This window comes from Anguilla rostrata, chromosome 2 (genome assembly GCF_018555375.3).
Source record: "Anguilla rostrata isolate EN2019 chromosome 2, ASM1855537v3, whole genome shotgun sequence".
NCBI lineage: Eukaryota > Metazoa > Chordata > Actinopteri > Anguilliformes > Anguillidae > Anguilla > Anguilla rostrata.
This window is the reverse complement of record NC_057934.1, coordinates 50,059,077-50,072,717: the sequence shown is the minus strand read 5'-3', so window position 1 is coordinate 50,072,717 and position 13,641 is coordinate 50,059,077. Positions and strand designations below refer to the sequence as shown.

The window sequence follows — 13,641 nt, the reverse complement described above, 5'->3', positions numbered from 1 at the left end:
TTCCTCTTTCTCTTATTCACTCACTCACTCTTGAATCGGTTGTTCAGTTTTATCTCCATCGATTCTTGATTGACCTGCATGAGCGCACATAATCAGGACTAAGGGAAGAAACGCGAGAAGTACAGCGACTGAATGAGTTGAGACATCGCAAGGGTCACGTGAGAGACTTTTCTTTAATAATACACCTGTGTGTGCGTTGAAACGGCAGAAGAGAAAATACGACCTAGACGTTTACAATATCGTATAAACGAAACAAATAATTGTTTTTGGGATTCGTATGATACATCCATCCAGATAAATGTGTAGGAACGTAGTGGTGCTGAATGGCGATGTCGTACTCATTGGGAATATATTTTATGACTTTTTATGAAACCAGACTGTCTTCACGCTGTTTTCTTTCTTTCTTTCAACGTGTAAAATAAAACTAAAAGGAGACTGCAGAATGAAAAACACTGGGTTACTGTTCGGTTACTTTTTGGTAAAAGTTCTGGCTCTGGTGTGTAACGCAGAAGGTGAAACCGGACAGCAGCTCGATGGTTTCGTTATGGTTTCTGGCTCCAACGGATCTAGAGAAGGAGAAAATGCTTTTTCTGAATCCCCACATGTAGAAGACCGATGTCGGGGATACTACGATGTGATGGGCCAATGGGATCCACCGTTTGTGTGCAAAACGGGCAATTATTTGTACTGCTGCGGGACCTGTGGCTTCCGATTCTGTTGCGCATTTAGGAGCTCGCGGTTGGATCAGAGCACCTGTAACAACTACGATACTCCTGTATGGATGATGACAGGTCAAACCCCTTTCAAGAAAAATGACCCCAGACACGACCCTACCAAGGATAAAACTAACTTGATCGTCTACATCATTTGTGGAGTAGTGGCTATCATGGCACTTGTTGGGATATTCACGAAACTCGGACTTGAGAAGGCGCACAGACCTCAGAGAGAAAACATGTCCAGGTAGGTTTACACTCTGATACTATCGCTGCTGTCTATGCAGCACTCTGCGCACTTTCTTTGCCTGTGTACCCGAGGGCACTGTGCGCTATAGATGCAGGGTAATGCCGTTTGGAGGGACGGTTTAAAGTAAAGTGTACGCACTGAAGTTGAAAGCATTCTACCACCTATCTACCAAATCGCAATTAGTGAAACTGAAAGTCCATAACGTTGTCGAACAGGTTGATTTATTTTGTTTTCCCCAATTAAGTATTATAATTAACATTGCGAAACTGAAATAAACGGTTAACGTCGCAAATGGTGCTTTTGAAAGGATGCATCGTGCATACCTCAAGAGAATTAACTTCATGTAATAAAAATCAGCTATGCAGTTGAGTCAACATTACCTACAGATCATGGTCAGCAGGTAGAAGGGTCGTCTTTCCTCATTCAAAATCTGTTTGTTTAAAAGTGCAGTTGTATATCGTAGTATGTTTTTCAAGTATTTGCAAAATGGGACAGATTCCACTTGTAGTGTCGATGGAAAGATCGTGTTATAATCGCACTGAGATAGGTGCCGTAAATCAAATCTCATTGGGCACATGTGCAAACCTTACTGCTGTAACAGTTGAACATACACCACCAAACTACATTCAATAATTAGCCTAACTATATTTCTGCCCGTCGACTGCTAGTTGTTGACTTGATATTTCATCTCAATTTCATTGGTAGGCTAGGCTGCGCATTATTTACAAACTAGAATTATCCAGTCTAACATGTGTTATTTTAAACGTGTGTTGTTTCGATATTGATCCATTGTTTAATAACAATATAGTCTACAATGTTTCAGTGTAACCTATGATTACTTTTAAAGTTAATATACCCTAACAGATCACCCCTAAAATGAACATAATGCGTTCCCGGGAACTAATCTGATCGAGTGTGGAAAAGGTGGTTTTAAGTCATAGCGTTGTCAGACTCGAATTGTGCAATTAAACCATTATTTTTGTAAAACTTCAGCAATGCAAAAGGAACCAATTGGTATAGCGTTATAGGTATAGGATCCACGTTTAGCAATTTAATATATCTGTCTCCGAGCGCAGCATAATGGATTCAGTGACTCTATTTGGGAATGTAGGCTACTCGGGGTGAGTAGGCTGCAACCGCACTACTGCTACTACTAGGCTACTACAACGACTGTTGCTACCACCACGATTACCACTAGGCTACTACTACTACTACTACTACTACTACTACTACTACTACTACTACTACTACTAATAATAATAATAATAACGTACTATGTGTTGCTTACGGCGATTTCATGTAGGCTACATGGCCATTATTTTTCTTTCAAGTGTTCAACACGTACGGGGACGCATAGTGGAGCCACAACAATATCTGACAACACTGTTTATAAATAATAAAAAGTATATATCGCATTTTAAAAAGATTACTTTGATCGAGTATTTGTTTATGTGTGCTAAGCAAATTATATGACATGGTTGTTGATGGAACACTCAGATAGTATTGAAGGTCTCAGGTGGGAAATGCAACCAGTCTAATTCACCCATACCACATACTGAATGACTGAAAGTAGGCTGCTAACAAAATCATCACTTCAAAAAGTACCCTGAAACCAACGTCTTCGCAATTCAAGTTCATGTATAACCCATACTGTGTTCTGGCTATATATTGACAAGAAGAACAACCCCGCTAAAACGCACACAGAAAGTGTCATGCCAAGAAAATGCAGCGCCTACGAAAGTTATAGGCTACTAAGAGTACGGGAGATGCCAAACTTCAAATCCGGTTTGCAAAATATAAGCTAACGCTTCGACAATTTCCTCGCGCAGTTTCACGTTCTGACGATTAGGACTTATTTAAATACGAATTTTAACATTAAGACAATCATAATTAAGACGATCCGCACTGCTTTCTCGTTTCGATGCCTGACAGTATAAATCCCAGCCCGTCATGCGTCTTGCTTAGCCGCTTCAGGTGGATCACCGTAATGGGTAGTTATCTGTTGACAATATAAAAAAAATATATATATATATATTATCAACTATACAGCCGAAGATCAATTGACTTAAATTGAATGCTAATATGTTTTATCTTGTGTACATTTGTAATACGTTTTCAAAACGTAGACTTGTGAGTGTTCTCTGGCGCCTTTTGATAGGACTACGCATTGAAACGCGTTTTCGGTATACTGTAAAGCCAGTCGACCCTCAGATGTAAATACAGCACCAATTCAGATAGCTTGCTGTAGCATTCAGTCTCAGTCTCAGTAAGTCAGCTCTGGAAATTATGGCTGAAAGAAAATAAGGAGTATCATACAGGTAATACGGCCGGACAAGCGTATTTCCCATAGAAATTAAGGCTTGCACAGACATTTGTTTGTCCAGTTGGTGGAGTTGTGGCGCCGCATGGGGGGCGGGGTTGTCAAAACATTAAAATCATAGAACTCTTGAATATAGGCTATAACACGTTTATACCCAATGTAGCACGGATAAATAGAATCGCGATGCCTTAGATTATTGATACTTATACTATTTGTATTGCCTATACACATTGTCCATTGTTGCGCTTGTCTTCTTAAACGTAAATCGATTTTACTACGAACACATTTAATTACGTACATTGCTCCCACATTACACATAAATATAGTTTAACACCTCGTCTTATTTTTCCACAGTTTACTCAGAAATCGCATAATGGTGATAGAAATCTGATTTGAGCGCCAAGAAGCGCTGGTAAACCATTTGCACTGTTGAGTTCATTAAATACAGGGATTAGGACAGTCTGTATGAGATACAGGTTGGCAGGAATTAAAGGTCAACGTATCAAAATCAAATCCGCCAATCAGGCAGCCTCTGTCCCTCCGTGTTGGCGGTGCTCTTAGGAGGGGCAGTTATTGATAAAAGTTCAAATATGAATCGTCTTCGCGCGGAATATATTCTCGTTTATTATAACGCGCACTTTTGGATAAGTGTGTGAGTTCTGCGCGCAAGCAAATTGCGTTATGATCCTAAACAAATGAAATATGTCCTGTAAGAGTGAATGAAAATATTATGCATCACAACAAATGAAAATATGTTACGCGCTGAACGATGGAAATACATACATACACTACTCCAATGTAATCTGCGGAGGACAGTCAGCTGTTCATACAGCCCAATCATTGGGTTATAGTATTTTTCATTCCCATGATCAAGGTCTCATCATAGTGTTTGCGTCATTTTTCATTCTTGACCAACACCTGAGCTGACAATTTGTGGAAGTTCAGAATTATCTGAGAACATTCCTTCTTCACTTATCTTGCCCTTTCATTTAGTAATTTTAAACAGCAACTATAAGGCTAGATATAACACCAGTAACACATTACGTTCAAACTAAGATGTTAAGGGGTAGCTGTCACCATACACACATGTTGTTCAGATAATTTCTAAGAGATAGCAAACTATATGTGCTCCTGTCAGAGACTGACAAAAGGAATCCAATCAAAATCTGTCCCCTAAAATCCAGGTGATCAGGCTTGGCCCAGCTTCCTTTTGCACAAAGGGCCAATGTTGTTACAGATGCTGACATCACACTAAAAAAAGGAGTGTCAATCCATACTGTATATTGCAATTAGTGATTGGATGAGGTCATATTGTTATTGCTTAATAATACTTTTATTATAAAATAAAACTTAAAAATACAGATTAATGTGCCCATATTATGCTTTGAGACACTCTGCACTTAAACTTATAAGGAGATAAGATAAAAAGATAATGCAGATGACAATGTATAGGATGGCCATCAGTTTTCTCATTCACAGTAATAAGAGTTGCATGATTCAAATATTAGGTTGCTTGTCAGAGGCAGGAAACCATGGTAAATTTGGAAGGTACTGAATGCAAATGTCTGCAGATTGTGTGATGTATCCTCTTGAATGAATCACCATCCCGTTATTGCTGATGAAGGTCATGGGGGGCTGGAGCCTATCCCAGCATCCATTGGGCAAGAGGCAGGGAAACACCCTGAACAGGTCACCAATCCATTGCAGGGCACACCATTCACTCACAGACTCATACCTATGGGCAATATAGACTCTCCAGTTAGCCTAGTCTGCATGTCTTTGGACTGAGGGAGGAAACCTGAGGAAACCCACACTGACACAGGGAAAGCATGCATCTCCACACTGATAGGCCCTTGCCAGGATGCTCAAGTGACTAATTGCATAAATTTGAACAGACTCCATAAAAGTGGAAGTGGTTGTGTTGCACTCCTGTGCTATTGGAATTATTGTAAATAAAATCTTGAAACACTCTGAAACCATCTGAGTAAGCTTCCTAGTCGTAAATATGAGCGGGAAACCCCTGTTACGACCTGTAGGTTAACATTGTGGTAAGCTTCAACTTTTAAAAGCTTTTAAAAAACTATAAAAAGTCTGCTTTTCAATGAAAAAAATCCTCTTTTTTGGAACTTATGATCATTCTGCTGTTTCTGAGATGTATACGTGCTGGGTTTTTTTGTTCCTTAGTTTCATTGAGCAGTATTTACAGTGAGCTCCGTAATGTTTGTGACAGACATAGCCTATTTTTTCTTGATTTGACTCTGTACTCTAGTCTGTACAACTTTGATTTGTAATAAAAGAATCACATTGGGTTAAAGTGCACATTCTCAGCTTTTATTTAAGGGTATTTTTATGCATTTCACCAAGTACAAATTACAGCACTTTCTATAAATAATCCCCTCATTTCAGGGAATCATGCTGTTTGGGACAAATGGCATCACAGCTTTAAGTATCTAATTTTGATTCTAGCCCTTTGATTGCCTTTGGATTCTATTATTGGTGTTTTTCAACATGCCAACCAAAGTTGTGCCAATGAAAGTCAAGGAAGCTATTATGAGGCTGAGAAACAGAAAAAACTGTCGGAGACATTGGCCAAACCTTAGGCTAACCATAATCAACTGTTTGGAACATCAGTAAAACAAAGAGAGCACTGGTGAGCTCAGAGCCTGGTAATCCAAGGAAGATCTATACAGTTAATAACCAAAAATTCTCATCATAATGAAGAAAAAACCCCAGACAGATGTCCAACAGTTCAGAAACACTCTTCAAGAGGCAGGTGCGGATGTGTCAATGACTGCTATCCACCAAAGACTTCATAGAAGACAGAAATACAGAGGCTACACTGCAAGATGCAAACCACTAGTTTGCTGCAAAAACAGGATGGCCAGGTTACAGTTTGCACCTAAAAGAGCCAGCAGAGTTCTTGAAAAAGGTCTTGTAGATAAATGAGACCAAGAAACACTTGTATTAGAGTGATGGCAAGAGCAAAGTGCTGAGGCCAATGGGAACTGCCCAAGATCCAAACCATCCCCCCTCATCTGTGAAACATGGTGTTGAAGGGTGTTATGGATTGGGTATGTATGTCACAGATACTGACTCACTTGTCTTCTTTGATGATGTAACTGCTGATAGCAGCAGCAGATTGAATTCTGCTGTATACAGAAGCATCCTATCTGCTCAAGTTCAACTGAATGTCTTCAAAATTTTTGTTCTTATTTTGGAGTTTTCCCTTGGCTTATCAGGCTCTTTGTGATTTCTAAGCTCACCAATGCTCTTTTCCTTCTTAATGATGGTCCAGTTGATTTTGGTTAACCTAAGGTTTGGCTTATGTCTCTGAATGTTTTGTTTTTCTTTCTTATTTCTCAGCTTCTTAATGGCTACCATGACTTTCATTCATACAACTCTGGTCGTGATGTTGACAAACACAAAAAAACAGACTCCAAAGGCAATCAAAAGGCTGGAATCAAAATTAGATACTGAAAGGTTTCATACCTAATGATGCAATTGAACGCACCAGACTAATCAGAAACACCTGTGATCCCATTTGTCCAAAACATTATGATGTCCTGAAATGGGAGGACTATTTATAAAAAGTGCTGTAATTTCTGCATGGTGAAACCGAAATGTATAACAAAAATACCCTTAACTAAAAGCAAAAAATGTGCAGTTTCACCACATAAAAATTGTTTGATTACCAATCAATTGTGGAATCAAATTAAAAAAAAAAATATTGTCCCTAACATTATGGAGCTCACTGTATGTATTCAGTAAATTTAATCTGTAGATAACAATGAGACACATGGAAAGAAGTTTCGTAAGGATGTCCATTTTGTTGGTCTATCCAAGATTGAGGTGTCTGTGTGCGTACAAGTCATATTCCTGCAATGACAGCCTGAAAAAACAAGTTTCTTGAAGAAATTTGCAGGCTTCAAACCGAAGTGAAAAACACCTGGTAGTCAAGACTATAAGCAAAAGGAAATCGTGGATGCTCCTTTGTCTGTGTAAAGGTCATATTTTCCTTTATATACTGTATAGAAAGAATTTCGTGCAGAGTTATTAAGGGACATTAATGCATATTTTCTTTGAAGTATATAGCCTACTGAAGTCAGTACTTGAAGACAAATGAAATGTTCCCCTTCATTTCTTGAATATGAAATATATGAAACTAGTATGTTCAATGACTGAATTTTCAGGGTCAAGTAGAACTGCTGCTTTTTAAGATGGAATATGTCCTCACCATAATGGTCTAAGCATCATCTCTGGCGGCAGCTTGCACTTACAGTATCACACCCACTCTGTTATTTCAGAGGGAATTCTGCTTATAGAGATGTTGGGTTTCGGCTTCTTCATTTCCTCCAGCTGTGCTGCTTTTGCCAGCTGAAAAGAAATACTATCAATTTCTACGTTTACTTTTGGAATTGAGAACATGCTCATTTTTGTGGTGTTATTTGCTATTCTACCCATTAAAACAACGAGCAATGAGACTCTAAAATATATGGAGAGTTGTCTTGTCAGTTAATTCTTTGACATATTCATTTCCCAGATGCTGTTTTTCAGACTGACTTACATTGTAAGGGAACATAACTGTACTTATCTGATTTATATGTATTTATTTGTATATACAGACCTGACTAATCGCTAAACCTGTTAGTATATATATGGCCTCACTGAAGCATCAACATAAATGAACTATATAAAGCAGAAACCAAAATTCTTATGCTGTATACAATGTGAAAGTCTCATGTAAATTACACTGGAGGGACAACACACACCAGGCACGAGTTTAGTCATATGCGTGATTTATTTAGTGATTCTCACACAGCCATGTAGAGGAATAGTGGAGATAGGGCAGGCATTTAGGACAAAATACAACAAGGGCGAGTCTCCAGGCTGAGTAGGACATGGAGGAATCCAGAGTAAGTCAGTGCAGGTTTAATAGAATAGAATGACTTTACTTTCCCAGGGGGAATTTCAGGATTCACGGAAAGGGCTCCTCTGGTTCAGTGTATGGAAAGAGATTAGTTGTCATGTAGAGTAAGAACGTCTCTGCGCCCTATTAAAGGAAAGCTGAAGAGCTCTCAATTTTCTGCAGCTGGCACTGATGACTGTCGACGGCTGCTCTTCAGTGATTGAATAATCACTGCATTAGCTGTATGCTGTCCGTGCTGAGGCACTCTGGGCTGTCGCCATGCTGCTGGGCGGTAGGAGAGGTGACAGTGGAGAGAGAGAATGGTGCAGGGGGTGGGGCTAGCCCTCCACGCACCACTGCATACAGATAGCATCCATAACAAGCCCTAAGGAAAAAAAACTAAAGCTAAAAAAAATTAGCATAAACTCAACTAGTACAAATATTAGGAGTTTTAGGTGGGTGGGGATGGGATGGGAATCAAGACACAGTCTGAAAAGGTTTTCAGTTTGCATCTGAAGATGATGATTCTGCTGTCCTGATCACCGTAGGAAGTTTTTGTCCCACCATAGGGTGTTCAGACCAAAAGGCATCTTCACTAGAAGGGATGACTATGCAGGGAGCAGATGTTTCAAGGTTACCAAATTGCGATAGTAGATACGTGAGAGTACCAGGGCCTGGATTTATAGCTGTGTAGAATAGGTGGTGAGGAAGCAGAAAATGTTTTCTTGAAACAATCTGCACACCGGGCTCAGTGCTGTTCTCTGGGTGGAGAAGGAGAGTTGATCATCTCTGCTCCTAAGCTTCTTATGGTAGAACTGCTTTAAATGAGGTCTCTTGTTGTATCAACTCTGGGGTGAGGTCTTAGAGTGGCGAGGACTTGGAGGGAATGAAAAGCATTTCGGTTTTCGTCAAACTAAGCTTTAGGTGATGGTCTGTATGTCATGTCAAGTAAGCTGAGATGCATAATATGTGTCTGACAGAGGAAAGAAGTGTCATCTGCATCAAAGTGGTATGAGATGCTGTGTCGAGGAGGTGACATACCCACAAGCTTTCATGCAATGCAAAAAGAGGAGGGGGCCAAGTACAGAGCCTTGAGAGACACCAGGTCATGTGCACAAAATACAGCATCATGAGAGAGAGAAAGTGGTATAAAGAGACGTCTGGACACCAGACAGGTCTAGAGGGTGGAATGGGGCATGACAGGTAATAATAGGCAATAGGTAAATTTAAGAAAATACTCTTTTTCTTAATGTATAACCGATAACAAGATTGTCTTGCTGTACACTCTCTAGAATCCTGGCATATTTAAATAAGTAAAGGTCTACATATTTGGCTTCCTAACCAAGAAAGTCCTCTCTCTGCAGAGCTCTTGCAAATGTGATGCGACAGCAAGGCCCATGTCCGGGAGAGCATCTGGAGCGGGAAGACAACATGGGCATGCATGTGCAACATTACGAAAACGTGCAAGCCAGGACAAAGGCAAACAACCTGCGTAAGTCATCTGGCTAATTAATCTGATTTATTTTTATTTGATTTATTATTTTTGCAATTTGAGTTTAAAGTACCAAATATTTTTAAAAGATATCATAGTATATTAGGATGTCTTTTTTTAGGTTACATAAATGCATTGAATATATGTTTTTTTCCTCCTTTTTGTTTAATAAAAGATAGATTTAAGGATATGGATGAGCAAATAACAATTTAAATACCATTACATGGTGTGGGGACGTGCAGTAGCATCATATTAGATTTTACTGAATATAGTGCTTTTAACATTTCCTCACGATTTTAGTGTTGACAAAGACACACTCATTCACACACACACACGTATATAGTGTGTGTATATCGTATCTGGACATTCCTTGGTCTGGGGCTGTTTTTCATGGTTTTGGCTAGGCCCCTTAGTCCCAGTGAAGGCAAATCTTAATGCTATAGCATGTAATTACATTCAAGATGATTCTGATGTTTAAAATGTTAAATATATTTTTAAAAGATTTTAATCCTAGCTTTTGCCTCAGTTATGATCGGACATAGCTTCAAATGGTGAGAGACTTCTTGAATAATGTAGGCATCATTGGGAAGCAAATTGCCAGGATTATGTTTTATGGCAACCAGGTACAATAAAATATAGTAAGCTGACTAGAGTTCTGAATTATCGTCCTACTTTGTGTAGTTTTATGGTTTTACCAGTAATTATGGTATTCTTTAAGTGGTGATAAGGACTATTTGGTGTGATCAGCTTTAGAGGCCTTTACTATTTGCAAGGAGTTATAAATAACATGGTCTTTGTCAAGAGATTTTGCATCATGCTATCTGAAAGCTATGATTTACATACAAATTAACCAAAATATCCCAGCACAGCTCAAGAAGTAAGTTTTAGTGCTTGGTGAAAGAGAACTGCAGCTGTAGTTTCTGAATCTCTGCATCTATACATTTGGCAGTTCTTCAGTGCTTCCTTCTGTAGAAATCAGGAAGTGGCTGCAATGGTTTACTTGCCATTTAATTTGGCCTTGTCTGTTTGATTCTGTGCTTGCTGTGGAGAAACAAATACATGGAAGCAGTCTATTTCTGGTGAGTCCTGTGGGCTGGAGCAGCAGTTGCTCAGATATATGGTAATGGCTTAACTCTAAAAGTATCTAATTATTTCTAATTATTCCTGTCTCTGCTGCTGGATAGTATCAGTAATACACGTGAACGTCCTGGTACAGACAACAGGCCCTATTTTGGTGACAGACGCAAGTGCAAATGTGCCTGAAGTGAAATAGCTAGTTTTGTCTTGTGCAAACAGAATATTTTTCACCTGCACCAGGTTTGGTAGTTTTGTGGTCTGCAGTAAATCGGTTTGGGTCAACATGGGTTGGGCGGTGCAATAAGGGGTGCATTAAGTACAGATTTGGTGCTGAATAATAAACCAAATTTTACTGAAATGCTGGCGCGTTGCACTATTTTGGTGGTGCTATCCACGCGCCACACATATGAATGAACACATAATGAATGTGAGAAATATTTTATTAACTTTCACTTTTTTAAATGCACGCTGTATTCAGTCATGCAGTGCAATGCCAGCTATTTAGGCAATGCATCTGTAGACCAGCTCTACACCCATAATATAGTGTAAGATATGCATTTGTTGAAATAGTGACTACTTACTCCATACATTGAGCCCAGAACACACTGGAGACTTTTAATTGTGTGTTTGGCAGGACTAGGAGTTTGGATGGGTCAAGTGACACATTACAATACAGCCCTGAGAAAGTCCGGCACAGAGTGCACAAGAGAGCAGTAACTGCTTGGCGGTGGATCTGTTTCCCTGAGTGTACCTTCATCTTGTCAAGTGCATGAATAAAACTTAATTGAAGCATATATATATATATATATATATATATATATATATATATATATATATATCTTGTCTTTCCCATCCTTTGGTTCGCAAGCGCGATGAATGTCATATTGAAACAGTGGCGGCAGCAGTACAATGGAGAGGCTGACTGGAGGGTGCCTCTGGCAGCTGCCTCCTGCTCCTGGCCAGTCTGACAATATTCACCCTGTGCAACTGTCCATGGAAACCCTTTATCATAGCTTTTAGTACTGGCATATAAATGGAAAATATAAATATTAAAATTGAAACTATTCAGTCTCACCTTTCTTTTGATATCACAAGTTGTGTTTTTAGAGGCACTAATGGAGCCTTTCATTACACGCTTTTTCTTCAGCCAATGGCGAAATTAGCAGTTGGCTGTGGCGCCGATGCACTGTTTTTAAAGGGAAAGACATGGAGCGATCTGATTGGCAATAATGGAACCAAACACCCACCACACCCACTGTTTATCTATTCTTATTGAACCAGCCTCTTTTGCGCTAATGTCTGGAGTCACAAAATGACCAAAACTGAGGTGGACATGTGCTAATTCACCAGCGCCTTGACTTACTGCCAGTGAAAATTGTGCCTTGACTGCAAAAATAGGACTGAACATGTCCACAGTTTGCTTGAATTTGTGGGTCTTTCTCTACAATGTGACAACTGTTATTTTGGAAAGAGGCATTAATGCTTCACTGTGTTTTAGTTTTGTTGGCAAATTGAATGTATGATTGGTTTTAAACAAATAGAAATACTGCAAAGACGTTTAGTCTCATCAATGGCAGCATAACTAATACGATTTCAGTGGCACACTCCCGTTTATGCTGCAACAGCTTTTATTGTTTTGTGACTGATACTTTTGGTGAAGCTGCTATTCAAAATGAAATATATTTCCTAGAAGCAGTTTTCACTATTTCTATTTTGCAGGGTTAAAATAAGAAGGTCTGTATTGGTCCAATTATTTGCTCATTGATGAATGCGATAACACTTGTTAATATTAGAAATACTACCAGTCCTGTCACGGGTAGAAAAGTGAATACAATCCAGCTTGAGATACCTATATAATCAATTCTAGCTTTCATTGATTCAAGATCACGATGACTTTTAGTCGTTTTATTTTAGATGCAAAAGTAATATTGAACCTTAGGGTCTATTTTGTGTCATCATCACACTGTTGCTTATCAGACAGGTGCAGCAGTTCTGCAATTTTGCACTGGAACGAGGAAGTCCCAAGGGGAGTAATCAAATACAGTACGGCTATTTTTTAGACTTTCAAGATGTTTTCTCCATGAGTGGGCACACCATGTAGAAATGGCTACCCTCAAGGGTTAAAATAATAGTGGTGGTGTTGCTTTGCACATTCTTTATGCTATATAAGCATAAAAATGACAAAGTGATTAATGATTTCCTCATGAGGTTCTTTATGAATATTTGTTCTCAAACAGTGTTTCAAATAGAACAGTGTTTGAGGTATATCATACACCCACTCAAAAAAGAAAAGAATATCTGTTTTATATGCTAATGTCATTAATCAGCAAGAACAACAAAAACCTTTTCAGGTTCATCAGGAACAGTCCACTCTAATTATTCTTCCTGGTTCGTTCAGTACTTCTATACACCACAAATGATGTAAAACTTCATTTTTTCTTTATCATTTTAAACATGTTACTTATTAATATTGGACAATGCCCTCAAGAATAATCACCCCACTGGGAATATGAAGGCTTAGATTCATCACACAAAAATTCATCACACAAGTGCTTTGTTTTGAAATGAAATGAAATGACTATTAAGAAGGGCTATGATGTAAAAAATTTTTTAATGCTGTCTCATTAATCAGCATTCTGTAATATTTTTAAATGACTTTTATTTACCTGGACTGCAATTTTGGACTAGGCAAAAATAAATAAATAAATAAATAAATAAATAAACAAAAATCACATGTGAAGAGTACACATGTGAACTATAAAAATAATCTCACTTATACCGTGAAAGCAGAAAAAGGTAATTTATTATATATTATACAAAACGTATTATTTCAAATTACGTTTTGTTTTCACATGTGGAAATTGTAGTTCACGTTTGACAATG

At 38.6% G+C, this 13,641-nt stretch overlaps 1 protein-coding gene across 1 annotated transcript in view; it reads left to right on the top strand.

Moving 5' to 3' along the window:
- Nucleotides 1–13,641, top strand: part of shisa9a (shisa family member 9a) — a 65,093-nt gene continuing 51,452 nt past the window's right edge. Inside the window, exons 1-2 of the mRNA XM_064322806.1 lie at nt 1–960; nt 9,554–9,681. Coding sequence (XP_064178876.1) covers nt 443–960; nt 9,554–9,681 — 646 coding nt within the window. The 5' untranslated portion in view covers nt 1–442. The remainder of the gene's footprint in view (nt 961–9,553; nt 9,682–13,641) is intronic.